This window comes from Hypanus sabinus, chromosome 11 (assembly GCF_030144855.1).
Source record: "Hypanus sabinus isolate sHypSab1 chromosome 11, sHypSab1.hap1, whole genome shotgun sequence".
In the NCBI taxonomy this organism is placed as follows: domain Eukaryota; kingdom Metazoa; phylum Chordata; class Chondrichthyes; order Myliobatiformes; family Dasyatidae; genus Hypanus; species Hypanus sabinus.
This window is the reverse complement of record NC_082716.1, coordinates 34,379,149-34,398,224: the sequence shown is the minus strand read 5'-3', so window position 1 is coordinate 34,398,224 and position 19,076 is coordinate 34,379,149. Positions and strand designations below refer to the sequence as shown.

General features: G+C 40.7%; 1 protein-coding gene across 1 annotated transcript in view; it reads right to left on the bottom strand.

The window, feature by feature from the left end:
• The window catches only part of eif2b3 (eukaryotic translation initiation factor 2B, subunit 3 gamma), a 146,811-nt gene extending 128,084 nt beyond the window's left edge, over positions 1 to 18,727 (bottom strand). The window contains exons 1-2 of the mRNA XM_059984103.1: positions 18,357 to 18,727; positions 17,238 to 17,396 (exon numbers count right to left, since the gene is read on the bottom strand). Of these exons, the coding sequence (XP_059840086.1) occupies positions 17,238 to 17,388 (151 nt within the window). The 5' untranslated portion in view covers positions 17,389 to 17,396; positions 18,357 to 18,727. The remainder of the gene's footprint in view (positions 1 to 17,237; positions 17,397 to 18,356) is intronic.
• Between the last annotated feature and the right edge of the window lie 349 nt (positions 18,728 to 19,076).

Below are 19,076 nucleotides of genomic sequence, written 5' to 3'. Positions count from 1 at the left end.
CATGCCTACCATTCCACACCTAGACTGCATTTTAGGAAATCTGATCACTTGGCTGTCCTCCTCCTCCAGATACATACAGGGAGAGCAAGGCTCCAAAATTAAGGACAAGAAAAAAGTGGTTGCGGGAGGCAGAGGAGCGGTTACGGGACTGCTTTGAGTCTGTGCAGGACGCATGTTCAAGCACTCATCAGAGGATCTGTATGAATACACTACACAAATAAACTCTTCTTGGGCTTCCAGCCAAATACAGTTTTTTATGCTTCAATGACAAACTCTCCATCAGGGATGAGGCTAAGGCATGTTGATTTCAGTGGCATATATACTCCGTTGCCTGTCCCTCGTGACTGGTTTGTCTTCATCCAATCAGGTTTCCACTGTCCCACCTTGTTTACAATTGAATTCCAGTTCTTACTTAGAGCAATACCTTCATCTTTGTTAAAATTCTTTTCCTCTAGTTTTATTTCGATGGCTTCTTTCACCAGGCAATTCCAAAAGCCATTGGCGCAGCTCAGTTGTCACAGACATTTTATGAACAGTCGTAGACAAGTGCATCCCCACAAGAATCATTCAGTCTTCCCCAATCAGAAGCCCATGAGATTCGCAATCTGCTGAGGGCTAGATCAGACCAATTAAGATACAAGAGGTGTGGGTACGATCTCCAAAAAGCCACTTCATGCGTGAAGTGGCAATTCTGAACCAAACCTAAATCACTGAAGGATGCTCAACAGCTGTGGCAGGGCTTGAATGCTATAAACCAAACAACAAAGGTGACAAAAAAAGCTTCATTCCCATATGAACTCAACGTCGTCTATGCTCGCTTTGACCATAAAAAAGGAGGAACTGTCACAGACTCCCACAGCCCCTGATGACCCTGTGATTTTGAGGGTCAAAGTGAGAGGATGTACCCATATAAAGCATCCGGTCCTGATGGGATATCTGGCCGAGTACTAAAGGTCTCTGCTGATCAACTGGCTGGAGTGTTCAATGATATCCTTAACCTCTTGCTTTGGCAGTCTGAGCTACCCACCTACTTTAAGTAGGCTTCAATTATACCAGTGCCTAAGAAGAATGACTATCATCCAGTAACACTTACATCCACAATGACGAAGTGCTTTTACAGGTTGGTGATGAAACTCATCAACTCCTGCCTAAGAAGGCACATGCACCAGTATGCCCTTCATTCAATACCATCATCCTCTTAAAACAAATCACTAAGCTTCAAGACCTTAACCTCAATACCTCCTTGTGCAATCGGATCCTGATTTCCTCAGTTGCAGACCCCAGTCAGTTAGGATTGGCAACAACATATTCTCCAAAATCTCCATCAGCACAGGAGTACCGCAAGGCTGTTTGCTTAGCCCCCACTCTACTCTACTGTACACTTACGACTAAGAGACATGTCACATTTAAGTTTGCTGATAATACCACTGTTGCTGACTGAAACGAAGAATCAGCATATAGGAGGAAGACTGAAAATCTGGCTGTGTGGTGCGACAAAATCCTCTCACTCAATGCCAGCAAGACAAAGAAGCTGATTATTGACTTCAGGAGGAAACAGGAGGTCCATGAATCAGTCCTATCAGGGGATCAGAGATGGAGAGGGTCAGCAACTTTAAATTCCTCGGTGTTATGAGTAAGTGCAATGAAGTCCACAAGACCATGAGATATAGGAGAAGAATTAGGCCATTTGGCCCAAGAAGTCAGCTCCACTATTCAATCATGGCTGATCCTTTTTCCCCTTCTCAGCCCCACTCCCCATAACCTTTGATGCCGTTTCCAATCCTTAAATACACCCAATGACCTGGCCTCCGCAGCTGCCTGTCATATCAAATTCCACAAATTCACCACCTTTTGGCTAAAAAAATTTATCCGAATCTCAGTTTTAAATGGACACACCTCTGTCCTGAGGTTGTACCCTCTTGTCCTAGGCTCCCCCACCAGAGGAAACATCCTTTCCACATCTGTCTAGACCTTTCAAGGTTCTAAAGATTTTAAAGAGATCCCCTCCCTCCTTCTGAATTCCAGCGACCACAGATACAGAGACATCAAATGTTCACCACATGATAACCGTTTCGTTCGTGGAATCATCCTTGTGTGCTCCTCTGAACCCTCTCCAATGCCAGCACACCTTTTCTTAGATGAGAAGCCCAAAACTGTTCACAATTCTCAAGGTGAGGCCTCACCATTGCCTTATAATGCCCCAGCATAACAGCCCTGCTCTTGTATTCTAGACTTCTTGAAATGAATGCTAAAATTGCATTTGCCTTCCTCACCACTGACTCCACCGGCACGATAACCTTTAGGTTGTTCTGCAGAAGGACTCATAAATCCCTTCGCAACCCAGATTTTTGGATTTTCTCCCCATTTTGAAAATAGTCTGTACATTTATTTCTTCTACCACACTGCATGACCATGCATTTTCCAACATTGTTTTTCATATGTCACTTTCTTGCCCATTCCCCTAATCCAAGTCCTTCGGCAGCCTTCCTGCTTCCTCAACACTACCTGCCTTTTCACCAATCTTCGTATCTGCAAACTTGGCAACAAAGCCATCTAAATTTAGATGATCCCATCATCTAAATCATTGATATGCGGCATAAAAAGAAGTGGTCTCAACATGAACCCCTGAAGAACACCACTTCACTGGTAGCCAACCAGAAAAGGATCCTTTTATTCCCCCCAACTTGCTGCTTCCTACCAATCAGCTAATGCTCTAACCATGCCAGTAACTTTCCTGTAATACCATGGGCTCTTATCTTAGTAAGCAGCCTCATGCCTGGCACCTTGTCAATAGCCTTCTGAAAGTCGTAAAATGCAACATCGACTGCATCCCCTTTATCTATCCTACTTGTAATCTCCTCAAAGAATTCCAGCAGGTTCATCAGGTAAGATTTTCCCTTAAGGAAACCATGCTGACTTTGTCCTATCATGGTCTATGTCCCCATGTACTCCATAACCTCATCCTTAACAAATGACTGCAACATCTTCCCAACCACTGAGGTCAGGCTAACTGGTCTATAATTTCCTTTCTGCTGCCTTCCTCCCTTCTTAAAGAGTCGAGTGACATTTGCAATTTTCCACTCCTCTGGCACCACGCTAGAGCCCAATGATTTTTGAAAACTCATTACTAACACCTCCACAATCTCCACCACTACCTTTTTCAGAACCCGGGGGTGTAGTTCATCTGGTCCAGGTAACATGAACCCTTAGGTCTTTAAGCTTTTTGAGCACATTCTCCCTTATAATAGTAACTGCACTCACTTCTCCTCCCTCACACCTTTCAACATCTGGCACACTAGGTTCTTTTACCTTAAGCTCCAAAATCACCTCCAGTTCATTACATTACACCCAATCCCATATAGTTGATCCCCTAGAAGGCTCAATAATAAACTGCTCTAAAAAGCCAGCTCGCAGACATTCAACAAACTCACTCTCTTGAGATCCACTACCAACTGATTTTCCCAATCTACCTGCATGTTGAAATCTCCAATGACTCTCATAACATTGCCTTTTTGACATGCCTTTTTCCTTCCTGTTGTAATCTGAGGTCCACAAACCAGCTACTGTTGGGGAGTTCTGTATATAACTGCCATCAGGGTCCTTTTACCCTTGCAGTTTTCTAACTCAACCCACAAGAATTCAACATCTTCCAATCCTATGTCACCTTTTTCTACAGATTTGATGCCATTCTTTACCACCAAAGCCACACCACCCCATCTGCCCTCCTTCCTATTCCTCCGATACAATATCTAACCTTGGATATTCAACTCCCAGCTACAACCATCCTTCAGCCATGATTCAGTGATGGCCAAAACATACCTGACAATCTGTGATAGTGCAATAAGATGATCCACCTGTGAGTTCTCTTTTCAGGACCTCTTTGCTTTTCCTTACTTTGACATTGGTACTGAAACACACTGGCTCTGTAAATCTAGGGAAGACAGTCTCAAGTCCCGCGAAACTCATGAGATTGAGACGGTTTGTCCTACCCCATACCCTGGTTTGTGTAGATCCTGTATAATTTGCTACCCTGTTACAAATTAGTGCCAAGAAATAACAGACAGTACACTACATATGATTAAAGGAATTGTATTTTGAATCTTAACTAAAGGGTTAGTAAAGAATCACAAAAAGAAAAGAACCCATTCTAATTAAACAGTCAAATGTGCACAAGTTGGAGCTCACCTTGAACTTCTCTGTCACACATGTGCTGGGCCCTTGATCAACATGAAAGCACACACCACCTTCTGAACGTTGCTTGCAATCCATCTCGAACATACAGGTCTCCCACCAGATCGTACGGTACGACCATGTTCTCCCCAGTGTCTTCTCTCTTCATCTCCCAATGAACAAAAGCCAAGACCAACCTATTGTTCCTCACCAAGAAAACCTCCTGCTAATTGAACGGCACACCATATAACCATATAACAATCACAGCATGGAAACAGGCCATCTCGGCCCTCCTAGTCCATGCCGAACTCTTAATCTCACCTAGTCCCACCTACCCGCACTCAGCCCATAACCCTCCACTCCTTTCCTGTCCATATACTTATCCAATTTTACCTTAAATGACACAACTGAACTGGCCTCTACTAATTCTACAGGAAGCTCATTCCACACAGCTATCACTCTCTGAGTAAAGAAATACCCCCTCGTGTTTCCCTTAAACTTCTGCCCCCTAACTCTCAAATCATGTCCTCTCGTTTGAATCTCCCCTACTCTCAATGGAAACAGCCTATTCACGTCAACTCTATCTATCCCTCTCAAAATTTTAAATACCTCGATCAAATCCCCCCTCAACCTTCTACGCTCCAATGAATAGAGACCTAACTTGTTCAACCTTTCTCTGTGACTTAAGTGCTGAAACCCAGGTAACATCCTAGTAAATCGTCTCTGCACTCTCTCTAATTTATTGATATCTTTCCTATAATTCGGTGACCTTCTTCACCACCCTATCTACATGAGACTCCACCTTCAGGGAACTATGCACTGTTATTCCTAGATCTCTCTAGATCTAGGTGATCTCTCCTAGATCACACATTCCACATCATCCCTTAACTTCAACAAGAACCCAAACAGGCTGAAAGCAGAACAAAGCTGCTAAATGAAATACCGACAGCATTACAGTAAAGAAGTGAACCAGGGCACTACAGTACCAATATCAAGACCAAGACACCTGGCTGCTCTCCCTTCCCTCCAAAATGCCGTGGACACGATCCGAGACATCCCTGACCCTGGCACCTGGGAAGCAACATACTATTCAGATGGTACTGCTCACATACCGTTCACGTCCACAAAATCTCCTGTTCGTTCCCCTGACTATTGAGTCTCCTATTACTATCACTCCCTTCTTCTCCCTCTTTCCCTTCTGCACCACAGACCCATGCTTAGAGCCAGTAACCTAGTCTCCGCAACATTCCCCGGAAGCTCATTCCCCACAACAGTATCCAAAACGGTATACTTATTATTGAGGGGAATGGCAACAGGGATGTTCTGCTCTAACTGCCTATTCACATTTCCATTTCACCTGACAGTCAACCAGCCACTCGCCTCCTGCAATTTAGGGGTGACTACTTTCTTGTAACTCTGATTGGTTATCTGCTCACTATCCTGTACAAGCCAAAGGTTATCCAGCTGCTGCTCCAGATCCCTCATGCAGTACTCAAGGAGCTGCTGCTGGATGCACAATGCAGATGTGGTTACTTGGGAGACTCTGGGTCTCCCAGGGCTCCAACATCCAGTGTACAAAACACACAACAGCCATTTACTACACTAGGTACAGTAGGATAAAAAAAAAAGGGAACCTTAACAGAAACTTACCACAGCCAACACCTCTTCTGAACTGAAACTTCCTTTGTGCCAAAGCCTAACACACCTACTCTCACCACTGGCCTACTCCCAACAAAGGCCATCCTGCTTCTCCCTTTTGTACTTTTAAATAAGCATCGCCGACCTGTGGGAAACCTTGCTGCTGCAGCCTGCTCCTGCCGCCTGCTAGAATGAGCCCAAATGCCCATGAAGTTCTCCTTTCAAACAAGCAAAGCTGACATGCGGGAAACCTCGTCTCCGTGACCTGCTCCTGGAATTACAAAGAAAGCACGGCAGCACTTCTACTTCCTGAGAGGTTTACGAAAATACTGCATGACATCTAAAACTTTGACGATGTTCCACAGATACCTGATGGAGAATATATTAACTGGTTGCATCATGATCTGGTATGGAAACACTAATACCCATGAACAGAAAATCCTACAAAAAGTAATGGATATGGACCATTCCCTCATGGATAGAACCCTCCCCACCATTGAGCACATCTACATAGAGTGTTGTCACAGGAAAGCAGCATTCACCATCAGGAAGAAGGTACAGCAGCCTCAGGACCCACATTATAGGTTCAGGAACAGTTATTACCTCTCAACCATCAGGCTCTTGAATCAGTGGGGATAACTTCACTTGTCCCATCACTGAACTGTTCCCACAACCTATGGGGACTCATTTCCAAGGACTCTTCATCTCTTGTTCTTGACATTTATTGCTTATTTATTATTATTTCTTTTATTTTACTTTTGCATTTACATAGTTTGTTGGCTGTTTGTCTGTCCTGTTGGCTTTCATTGATTCTATTGTGTTTTCTTGGATTTACTGTGTATGCTGGCAAGAAAATGAACCTTAGAGTTGTTTATGGTGACATATATGTACTTTAATAATAAATTTACTTTGAACTTTGAATAGTCACAGATGAAACTATCAAAGCGAGTAAAAATATCTGGCCATAAGAATTATAGTAATGTTTCTTATTGTCCTGGTAAGAGCTAATCACTATTGCATATCCTCTTAACTACTATGACTAGTGACAAACTTTCAGACTGATTTTTTAAAAATGCATATCTGTTATTAAGTAATATTAATCAAAGTACAGCTGATGGTAAGGCTGATGTTGAAATTAATAGAAGGATTGGGATGTCTAAATGCACATTCGAGCTTTTGAGCAAGATACTAAGGAAGAACATAATTTCTGTGGGTAGGAACTCAGTGCTGCGGTGGTACATTCATTCCACACTAACATGGAAACAAATGTTGGACAATATCAAAGAAAAATGAGACAAGACTTGAAGCTGCAGAAATGTGGTTTTTGAGAAGAATGATGAAAATATCATGAAAGGACAGATGTACAAACGAGGAAGTGTTGCGAAAAGCCAGAATCAGAAGACAGCTGATTATCATCAATCAGGAAACGACAGCAGGAATTTCTAGGATATGTACTGAGGAAAGTGAAGATTAAAAATTTCATAGTGATAGAAAAAAAGTTGTGAGTTCATGAGTTATATCAAGGAATGGCAGGTAAAAATTTTGAAAAGCTTATTATAACTTTTCAGAGTCAAGCCAGATGGAAGACCGTGATCGCCCACATCATATGACACAGCTCATAATGGTGGTAATGATGAATAGAAGCATGGTTGACACCAGCACTTTCAGTTAAATGTAATAATTTACTAAACTTACAGTCTTTTGCAAAATGATACAAGTCAGAAAGTCTTTGCTCTTGTTATTTTGTTATTACTTGGGTTTACACCATACAAGTGCTACATGTTAGTTCAGAATTGCAGATGGTGGGTACTTCAAGAATAGTGTGGCCTAATTTCCCCAGCAAAATTTCAAAGAATTATACAAAAACAAAGATCACATGACATATGGCTAATATAGAAACCACATCACAATTGTAGTTTATGCCAAGAAGTACCTGGTCAATTTCATTAGTAATAGGAATTGCTCCAGAAATGGTTATAATTGCATTTCACTCCATCCAAAGGTAATTTTCAATTGCAAAAACAAATTCTGTGGTTGATTAAGGTTAAATGGTTGAAATAACATTTTTAATTGATGAAAAGGCGCAGGAATTTCCACAGCCATCAGATTCAACTAAAGATAATCACCAGATTTGAGGTTATCACTTCCATTATGTGTCTAGGACTCGTACTCCAGAATTGGACAGAACATATTTGCACCAGTTTGTTTAAAGTCTCAAACTCCTTGAGTACTCTACATCAATAGATTAAGACTGAACAAAATCTTCCTTAGGAAAGACGTTTCGAAAATAGGTATTTAAATAAGCCTTCTTTTCACTAATAGCAAAAGGACATAACTAACTATAAATATTCTCCAAAAAAATGCCACTAGAGCAAGTACAGTATGCACTATTTTTCAACTTCATAGCTAGTTAATAATGGCAAATACAGGGTGCAGGTGCAATACAAACTGGATTTAAAAAGCATTCTCAGTATGTCTCTTTTTGGAAGAATAATCAGCATGGTTTTGTTCTCAAACACAGCAGCCAGGTGTGTAAAATCCAGCCAGTGTGGAAGAACTCAGACCAGATTTTATACCTTATAGTACGTTCCACACATAATCTGATCATATTGTCTCTTTTTTCTTGTTTCTCTCTGCGCCCTGTGATGCATCAGGCAGATACCCTGCCATTTCTTTGGCATTTGTTTTTTTTTACGAGGCCAAGTTGCCAGCTCAACGCGTCATATTGTGTCAATATCCACAAAAACAAGTTCTGGAAAGATGTGCTATTATTGAAGAAGTTGGTACTAAAAGATAAGGAGATGCTTTTCCACTTTTGTGTCGCAAGTGCAGTATTTTCTTACAAGCAGCATGCAGAAAAATGAACACTATTTTCCAGGAATTAGTCAAAATACTTTGAAAGCATAATAGGCTTCGGAGAAAATTTGCATGCAAATCTAAAAAAACTATTATTCTGTTACAGAAAATCAGTTCATCAGAAAAAATAATTCTCCTGATTAGTGTGAGGTGGTATTTCAAGTCTGCATCAAACAAATTTCATAGGGATTTATGATGCTAAAATAATCACCCTCCCAAAGCAAAATTTGTGGAAGAGTGGATTAAATCAGACTTAAAACGACTTCCTATTTCTTTTATAATGAAGATCATTTTGACTCTCAAAAATGTAACTCTAGACAAATTTTGTTTGAACTAAAATATTTGCCACAGAGCTGTGGAACTTTACAACATATGACTTTGACAAAGAGAAACGACTGTCATATGGAAATCACCTCTGTGGAAAACACTATAAATATTACACAGTACAAGTTCCTGGACTAATCAACCTTATTATTAACAATAATCAGTATAAGCATTAATCAGCACATTTCTTGCAATGTCACCTCAGTTCTAATATGGAATGCGTGCACTACAATTCATTGTAACAATATCTACTATGATATATGTCATCATTCCACGCACCACAACCAGATACACACCACAATACCCACTTTCTCCCACAAATTTGTTTTTTAAATGAAGCCCTGGACAAATTATGGTCTTCCTCCTTATAAATACGTTAAAAGATCATGATATGAAAATGGTTGAGATATTTAAAATTTGTAACATTTAATTTTGCAGATTTGTCAATAGACTAATGTAAAACTTAATCCAACAGCACAATGAACTGGATTTTACATAAATTTATTTAATCTCTTCAATTGCTAGAACCCTGTTTTCCAATAGTTAAAGTTATGTTATATTTTTCAGCAACAAAATTTTGTCTTAGTATACTTTATTTTTGAAAGCTATACTCCTCAAAATACAGCTTATCCAATTTTCATACTGAGAGTTATAAGAGGTGTAGCGCCATCTCATGGTAATATAGCAATTATAATTACTAAGTATTTCCAAGTCAACAATCTTGCCAAAGTGGAAGACCATTGTGGGCTTGTGAGCAGCTTGGAAATAATTTTACATCATCACTTACAAACAATACATTGAATGTAACAAGGAGTACATTATTTAAAGAAACAACTGCTTCCAAAGACACCATAACAAAGCACCTGTGTGATCCCAGAGGCTTTATATTCAAGTACCTACTTCAATTACACTGCAGAAAAATTATCCTATATTTGATACTAATCATCTTCTGATCTGTGAACAGCACTGCAACTCTCAACACAAAGTTTCATTAAAATGCAACAAGCAAGGTAACGCATTGAAAGTCATGGAAAAAGAAAACTGTTGAAAATTGTTTTCAGCCAGGTCATTGAGAGGATAACTTGTGTATTTAATATTTCAGTAATATCTGAGTGATTTTGTGTTCTGCTGACATCCACAGCGGTTGTATTATATAGTGGCTGTATTATATCATATACTGTTGAGATGCATTTTCCATTGAGACAGAGTTTATAGCTAAGCAGAGAGGAGGGTTGTATATTTAATATTTCAATATTCAGAATCAGATTCAAATTCAGGCTTATTACCACCAAAATTTGTTAGCTTAGCAGCAGTCGTTCAATACAATAATATAGAAGAAAAAATAATAAGTAAATCTTATTCAGTATACCTTTTACAGTATACACTTGAAGTCAGAAGTTTACATACACCTTAGCCAAATACATTTAAACTCAGTTTTTCAAAATTCCTGACATTTAATCCTAGAAAATATTCCCTGTCTTAGGTCAGTTAGGATCACTACTTTATTTTAAGAATGTGAAATGTCAGAATAACAGTAGAGAGAATGATTTATTTCAGCTTTTATTTCTTTCATCACATTCTCAATGGGTTAGAAGTTTACATACACTCTGTTAGTATTTGGTAGCATTGCCTTTAAATTGTTTAACTTGGGTCAAACGTTTTGGGTAGCCTTCCACAAGCTTCTCACAATAAGTTGCTGGAATTTTGTTCCGTTCCTCCAGGCAAATCTGGTGTAACTGAGTCAAGTTTGTAAGCCTCCTTGCATGCACATGCTTTTTTAGTTCTGCCCACAAATTTTCTATTGTATTGAGGTCAGGGCTTTGTGATGGCCACTCCAACACCTTGGCTTTGTTGTCCTTAAGCAATTTTACCACAACTTTGGAGGTACACTTGGGGTCGTTGTCCATTTGGAAGACCCATTTGCGACCGAGCTTTAACTTCCTGGCTGATGTCCTGAGATGTTGCATCAATATATTTATATAATTTTCCTTCCTCATGATGCCATCTATTTTGTGAAGTGCACCAGTCCCTCCTGCAGCAAAGCACCCCCACAACATTATGCTGCCACCCCCATGCTTCACAGTTGGGATGGTGCTCTTTGGCTTGCAAACTTCACCCCTTTTTCCTCCAAACTTAACGATGGCCATTATGGCCAAAAAGTTTTTTTTTCATTAGAACAGAGGACATTTCTCCAAAAAGTAAGATCTTTGTCCCCATGTGCACTTGCAAACTGTAGTCTGGTCTTTTTCTGGCAGTTTTGGAGCAATGGCTTCTTCCTTGCTGAGCAGCCTTTCAGGTTATGTCAATGTAGGACTTGTTTTACTGTGGATATAGATACTTGTCTACCTGTTTCCTCCAGCATCTTCACAAGGTCTTTTGCTGTTGTTCTGGGATTGATTTGCACTTTTCGTGCCAAAGCACATTCATCTCTAGGAGACAGAATGTGTCTCCTTCCTGAGCGATATGATGGCTGCGTGGTCCCATGGTGTTTACACTGGCGTTCTATTGTTTGTACAGATGAACGTCGTACCTTCAGGTGTTTGGGAATTGCTCCCAAAGATGAACCAGACTTATGGAGGTCCATGATTTTTTTTTCTGAGGTCTTGGCTGATATCTTTTGATTTTGTTTGTAAACTTCTGACCCACTGGAATTGTGATATAGTCAATTAAAAGTGAAATAATCAGTCTGTAAACAATTGTTGGAAAAATTACTCGTGTCATGCACAAAGTAGATGTCCTCAACGTCTTGCCAAAACTATAGTTTGCTAATATGAAATCTGTGGAGTGGTTAAACAATGAGTTTTAATGACTTAACCGAAGTGTATGTAAACTTCTGACTTCAACTGTATAACTTCAATAGATTAAAAACTGTACAAACAGAAATACTATATGTTAAAAAAAAGTGAGGTAGTGTCCAAGGGTTCAACATCCAGTTAGGAATCAGATGGCAGAGGGGAAGAGGCTGTTCCTGAAACACTGAGTGTGTGTGTGCCTTCAGGCTTCTGTACCTCCTATCTGATGGTAAGTGAGAAAAGGGCATTGCTTGGGTGCTGGTGGTCCTTAGTAATGGACACTGCCTTTCTGAGACACCACTCCTTGAAGATGTCCTGGGTACTTTGTAGGCTAGTACCCAAGATGGAGCTGAATAAATTTACAACCCTCTGCAGCTTCTTTCGCTCCTGTGCAGTAGCACCCACCCCTCCCCACCCCGCCCATACCAAACAGTGATGCAGCCTGTCAGAATGCTCTCCGTGGTACAACTATAGAAATTTCTGAGTGTTTTTGCAGACATGCCAAATCTCTTCAAACTCCTAATAAAGTATAGCCGCTGTCTTGCCTTCTTTAAAACTGCATCGATATGTTGGGACCAGGTCAGACCCTCAGAGATCTTGAAGCTGCTCTATCCACTTCTGTGAGGATTGGTATCTGTTCCTTCGTCTTACCCTTCCTGAAGTCCACAATCAGCTCTTTCGTCTTACTGACGTTGAGTGCAAAGTTGAAGTTGCGACACCACTCTACTAGTTGGCATATCTCACTGCTGTATGTCCTCTCGCCTCCATCTGAGGTTCTACCAACAATGGCTGTATCATCAGCAAATTTATAGATGGTATTTGAGCTATGCCTAGCCACAGTCATGGGTATAGAGAGAATAGAGCAGTGGGCTAAGCACACATCCCTGAGCTGCACCAGCGTTGATCGTCAGTGAGTAGGATATGTTATCACCAATCCGCATAGATTGTGGTCTTCTGGTTAGGAAGTTAAGGATCCAATTGCAGAGGGAGGTACAGAAGCTCAGGTTCTGCAATTTCTCAATCAGGATTGTGGGAATGATGGTATTAAATGCTGAGCTGCAGTCGATGAACAGCATCCTGACATAGGTGTTTGTGTTGTCTAGGTGGTCTAAAGCCATGTGGAGAGCCATTGAGATTGCATCTGCCATTGACCTATTGTGGCGATAGGCAAATTGCAATGGGTCCAGGTCCTTGCTGAGGCAGGAGTTCAGTCTAGTCATGACCAACCTCTCAAAGCATTTCATTACTGTAGATGTGGGTGCTACTGGGCGATGTATTAAGGCAGCTCATGTTATTCTTCTTAGGCAGTGATATAATTTTTGCCTTTTTGAATCAAGCGGGAACATCCGGCCGTAGCAGTGAGAGGTTGAAAATACCCGTGAATACTCCCGTCAGTTGGTTGGCACAGATTTTTCAGAGCCTTACCAGCTACTCCATCAGGACTTTCCACCTTTCGAGGGTTCACTCTCTTAAAAGACAACTTCACATCGGCCTCTGAGACAGAGATCACAGAGTCATCAGATGCAGCAGGGATCTTCACAGCTGTAGTTGTGTTCACCCTTTCAAAGTGGGCATAGAAGGTGTTGAAACATCGCTGCCATTCATGCTATTGGGTTTCACTTTGTAGGAAGTAATGTCTTGCAAGCCCTGCTAGAGTTCTCGTGCATCTGATATCGCCTGCAGCCTCACTGAGCAATTATATAATTTTTGTTCATTCAAATAATTGTTTCTTCTATAAATATGTGAATTGCATACACCATCACTCTATCACGTGATACCCGTGCACCTCATTTAAAATATACACGAAGTTCGCCCCGCATTTCCGAACTCCCATGTCTTCTTTCAAATTAGTTTAATGTTTTGAAGTTACAAAACTTAACATTAACTACTGCTAATGGAATATTTAATCAGAAAATATAGGATTTTTATGTCAGATTCCTTCTTGATGAGAGGTGCATTTATAAGATTAGATCACTGAGGTCTGAGCAGCACAAAAAAAATTAGAGAAATAGCAAAGGGACTGTTAGTATGAAAAGATAAAAAAACGTAATATTGTGGGTTGGTGCCTTGAGAATGAACAATCTGAGCTGAAGAAAAGAGGTAATTTGGAAAGTAATTTAAAAATCCAGCAGAAATCTAATTACGTTCAAGCAGTGACACCAGGCAAGGGGTAAAATGATAGCAGGTATACACTCAATGGCCACTTTATTAGGTACAGGAATGGAACCCAGTATGGTCTTCTGCTGCTATAGCCCACACACTTCAAGGTTCAATGATGCTCCTCTGCACACCACTGTTGTAACACATAGTTATTTGAGTTATTGTCACCTTCTTGTCATCTTGGACCAGTCTGGCCATTCTACTCCGATATTTCTCATTAACAAGGCATTTTCTACCACAAAACAACTTCACACTTGATTTTTTTTTCATTTTTCACACCATTCTCTGTAAACTCTAGAGATTGCAGTGTGTGAAAATCCTAGGAGATTAGCAGATTCTGATATACTCAAGCCACCCATCTGGCACCAACAATCATTCACGGTCAGAATCACTTTTCTTCCCCGTTCTGATGTCAATCAGACCAAACAACACTGACTATGTCTCAAACATGAGGAAATCTGCAGATGCTGGAAATTCAAACAACACACACAAAATACTGGTGAAATGCAGCAGGTCAGGCAGCATCTATAAGGAGTAGCACTGTCGACGTTTCGGGTTGAGACCCTTCATCAAGACTGACTATGTCTGCATGATTTTATGCAGAGATGCTGTCACATGACTGATTAGATACTTGCATGAACGAGCAGGTGTACCTATTAAAGTGGTTACTGAACATATCTACAGATGTTTCAAATTGGAATAAAAGTTAATGGGGGGGAGGAGGAGGAGGAGGAGGAGAGAACTGGAAAGGTAAAAGGCAACAACAAAGTTATATACAGAGATAGAACTACTAGAATCAAGATCCATTTTGAAAAAATGTTATCAAAAACAAAATACAGTAGGCGACATTCAACTGATCTCCAGACTTGCAGAGCATTATGGGGATAGGACAGGAAAGTTGAATCTGTGTCAGTTACCTCAAGGGTCATTTGGTCTACTCGACTTTCGTGTTTCACTAAAACATAATGTTCAGAAAACTTACAATAGGTCAGTCACTTCTCTGACCAAGTTTCAAGGTATTTGGCCAGAATAACGAAGACGGTGTTGATGTCTTTAAAGCTATTATGATTTCTGTAGCTACAGGTAACTACTGAAAACAATGTCACAAAGATGGTTAATTTTGAGCAAGTCCAATTTTGAAAATCTAATCCAGTTGAGTAGATTTAGACGTCATATGTACTTAAGCAGGAGACTGCCAAGCAATTCCAGGTGTTACAGAGAATACCGTACAAGGCCTAGGCTCTACACAACTAATGAACAGGCAATACACATAATGTTTTTAAGGTTAACAATTACCTTTCTTTTGTTGTCCAAATGATCACTTCCAAAAAAGGGTATTATGCTCACTTTCTGACATAATATCAGATTAACTAGGAATCCCAAAATGTCATCTTCAAGAATGGAGTGACACTTGGCCACTTTAGCCCCTATCCATCAATGAATGTATCTAATCAAATTCCATCGTACATGCAAAACAAGAACATTAACTGAAACATTTAACACCAAAACCCAAGGAAAGTGAATTTGCTTTTTGATAATTTCAAGTATAAAGAAGTTCAATTGATCTTGATTAAAATATTGAGCAACAAACACAAAATTCCAGAGGAACTTAGCAAGTCAGGCAGCGTCTATGGAGGAGATCCTTCATCAGGACTGGAAAAGAAGCAGGAAGATGCAGAATAAGAAGGTGGGAGAGGGGAAGGAGTATAAGCTGGCAGGTGATAGGTGAAACCAGGTGAGGGAGTAGATGAAGTAAGAAGCTGCGAAGTGGCAGGCAGAAGAGATCAAGGGCTGAAGAAGGAGGAATCTGATAGGACAGTAGACCTTGGAAGAAAGAGAATGATGAGGGGACCTGAGGGAGTTGATGTGAAGATGCAGAGAAGAGAAAGGGGAAGAGCATAATTGGGGCTTGATAAAAAATCGAAATGGAGGGAAGAGAAATTACCAGAAGTTAGAGAAGTTAATGTCATCAGATTGAATATGGAATATTCAGATGGAATATGAGATGCCTGGATGGAAGGCCTTGGAAGAAAGAAAGGGGGAGGGCCGTCCTATGATACTCCCCCTTCTCCAGCCTTGTATCCCTTTTGCCAATCAACTTCCCAGCTCTTAGCTTCATCCCTCCCCCTGCTGTCTTCTCCTATCATTTCAGGTCTCTCCCTCCCCCTCCCACTTTCAAATCTCTGATTATCTCTTTTTTCCGTTAGTCCTCACGAAGGGTCGCGACCCAAAACAGACAGACAGACATACTTTATTGAACCCGAGGGAAACGTCGTCAGTACTTCTTCCTATAGATGCTGTCTGGCCAGCTACATTCCACCAGCATTTCGTGTGCGTAGCGATGGATTGACATGTTGGAATGGGAATGAAAAGTCAAACTGAAATGCTTGGCCACTGGAAAACCCCGCCTTTTGTGGTGGACGGAGCAAATGTGCTCAATGAAGCGGCCCTCCAATTTACTTTGAGACTCACTGCCTTTGAACAGAAGATCCTACAAGGAGTGGATATGGCCCAGTCCATCATGGGTAAAACCTTCCTGACCATAAGCACATCTATATGAAACGCTGCCATAGGAAAGCTGTATCAATCATCAGGGACCCCCCCCCCCTCCCCCATCATCATCCAAGTCATCCTCTCTTCTTGCTGCTGCCTTCAGGAAGAAGGTGCAAGAGCCTCAAGACTTACACCACTAGGCTCAGGAATAGTTACTAGCCCTCAATCACCAGGCCCTTGACCAAAGGGGCTAACTTCACTCAATTTCACTTAGTTAAAATCATTTTATCATTGAAATGTTCTCACAACCAATGGACTCAAGTTCAAGGCCTATTCATCTCATGTCCTTGAGATTTATTGCTTATTTATTATTTCCTCTTTTTGTATTTGCAATGTTTGTTGTTTTCTGCACTCTGGCTGGTCTTTCACCGATTCTGTTATGGCTATTATTCTACAGATTTATTAAATTAATCTGTGGGTTGTATATGGTGAAACATACAAACTTGCATAATAACATTTACTTTGAACTTTAAAATTTGGTATAAATGAGGCCACACCAGGAGCACCGGATACAATAGATGACAGATTCTGACAGACTAGCAGGTGAAGCGTTGCCTCAACTAGAAGGACTCTTTGGAGCCATGAATGATGGTGAGGGCAGAGCTGTAAGGGCACTAAAATCCAATGGAAGTTTATGAATATAGCATTGATACAGTTAAGTACAAAGACAATTTCAATTGATATTGATTAATACATTGTTTGCCATTCTCTGCATCATCTCTTTCACTGCACGTGATAACCTACCTTCAAACCCAAGTCTTTCCAAAAGGTTTAGAGGATACCATATCAGTGGTTTGTTTCCAACTGGTAGAAGGGGCTTTGAGATACTGGAAGTTAGATCCATCATGCGGGAGCCCCCAGCAGCTGCCATCACCACAGCCTGGAACTCCATCATGGGACTTTCTATAAAATATACATTTACAAAATACATACTTTAGCATTCAATGAACTACACCTATTAACTTTCAAGATCATGCCAATTCTATCCCACATTAAGAATGAATATCATCATAACTATACAAATGGAGCAAATAATTGAGGTTTTTAAAAGTCAACTTCACCCAGCCAATTAATCAAACATAACATAATCTGATATATATTACTGAGCATTATAACTAATAAATTAATCATTGCCATAATACCTTATACATATTGATACCAAGTGCCTCAAAATAACCATCTGCGATTTGACAACCTTTCGTCCATCTCAGATCCTGTACCCTTGATTCCCAAGCTTACCCAGGCTCACTGAAGCCCCCAAGTTAGATTCCAGACATGCTAAAGTTTCCTCTGTACTCCATTTGTGCCCCTCATTTAGATTTAAATCCTTACTTACTATTGCTTTGCCATATACCAAATTTGCTACTTTCCCTAATATTGCACATAAAAGTTTCAAATATTGTGACCGGTCATCCCAAGTCTGAGCTTTCAGAACTCTCTCTGCTCCTTTCATCCCAAATATGGCCATAAAGTTTTTCAACCACTTGTGTTATACCCCCTTGAATTCTCCCTTTACAAACCGCATTCCTCGTCTCCATTTTACAGAACAGATATAGCCAAATTTTTCTCATTTCTGCCATTAATGCTCCAGTGAATTGTTTCTTTGGTAAAGTTATCGCTATTATTCTTGGTAATTGCAATCTACTACAAAAATATTTATTTCCCATGCATAATTCTCTCGTATCAATCCTCTCCATGCAGTTTTGCATACAATAAATGGACCATGTTGACAGAGGTTCTTTTTACATTATAACCATTTAAGAGTTCTTGCCATATTTTATTAGGAACGTTTACTCAACATTCTGAGATCTGATTACAGACGATGAAATGTATTTTAAAGTAATTCACAGGTTGATTGCCTACTTGTATTATTAGTATGTAGGGTTGCTGATGCAATAACCGAGGGCAGTCCAGCTTCAGTACGGCTCCTCCCGGTTCCAAAGCGCAGTCACGCTACACCGGCCCTGGACCCCAGTCCAGGTCCCTCTCTCCGGGTTCACGCCCAGGCCGCTCTCCTCTGATTACCTTATCGTAGTTTCTAACAGAGCACAACAGACTCCACCGAGGTTGTTAAAGAAAAATCACGGTGGATGGAGGAGCAAAACAAACGCGAATTAAAAAAAAACACAGGCTAGGTAGTTTCTCTGTAGGGCAGGGAGTTAAAGAAGCGCGGACACAACACGTGCGTTTGGTGTTCGGGTGAATAGCGTCCGTTGCGCCACCCAGCAACCGTTCCGGGTCCCCAATTGCACTGCTCCAGTTGACCGAGGCTGCAGTTCCCGTTCTCTTCGCCCACAATCCAAAAACTGCACGTAACCATGCAAAATAATGCCATGTCCTAGGTAATTATGGACATCAGTTACGATGTCCATAAATGCTTTAGAGCTTTTTATAAGATCCTCAGAATCTAAACCCAGAAGATAAAGTTTTAAAGTGGTAAGGGAAAGATTGAAAGAGGACCTGAGGTGCAAGCTATTCCACACCTAGGGTTCTTGGTTGTTGGTCCTCCTAAATACTCCGCAGGGAATTTAAACTGGAGGCGGCGGAGGGTGGACTTAAGAAGGAGATTTTTGAAGAAGAGCA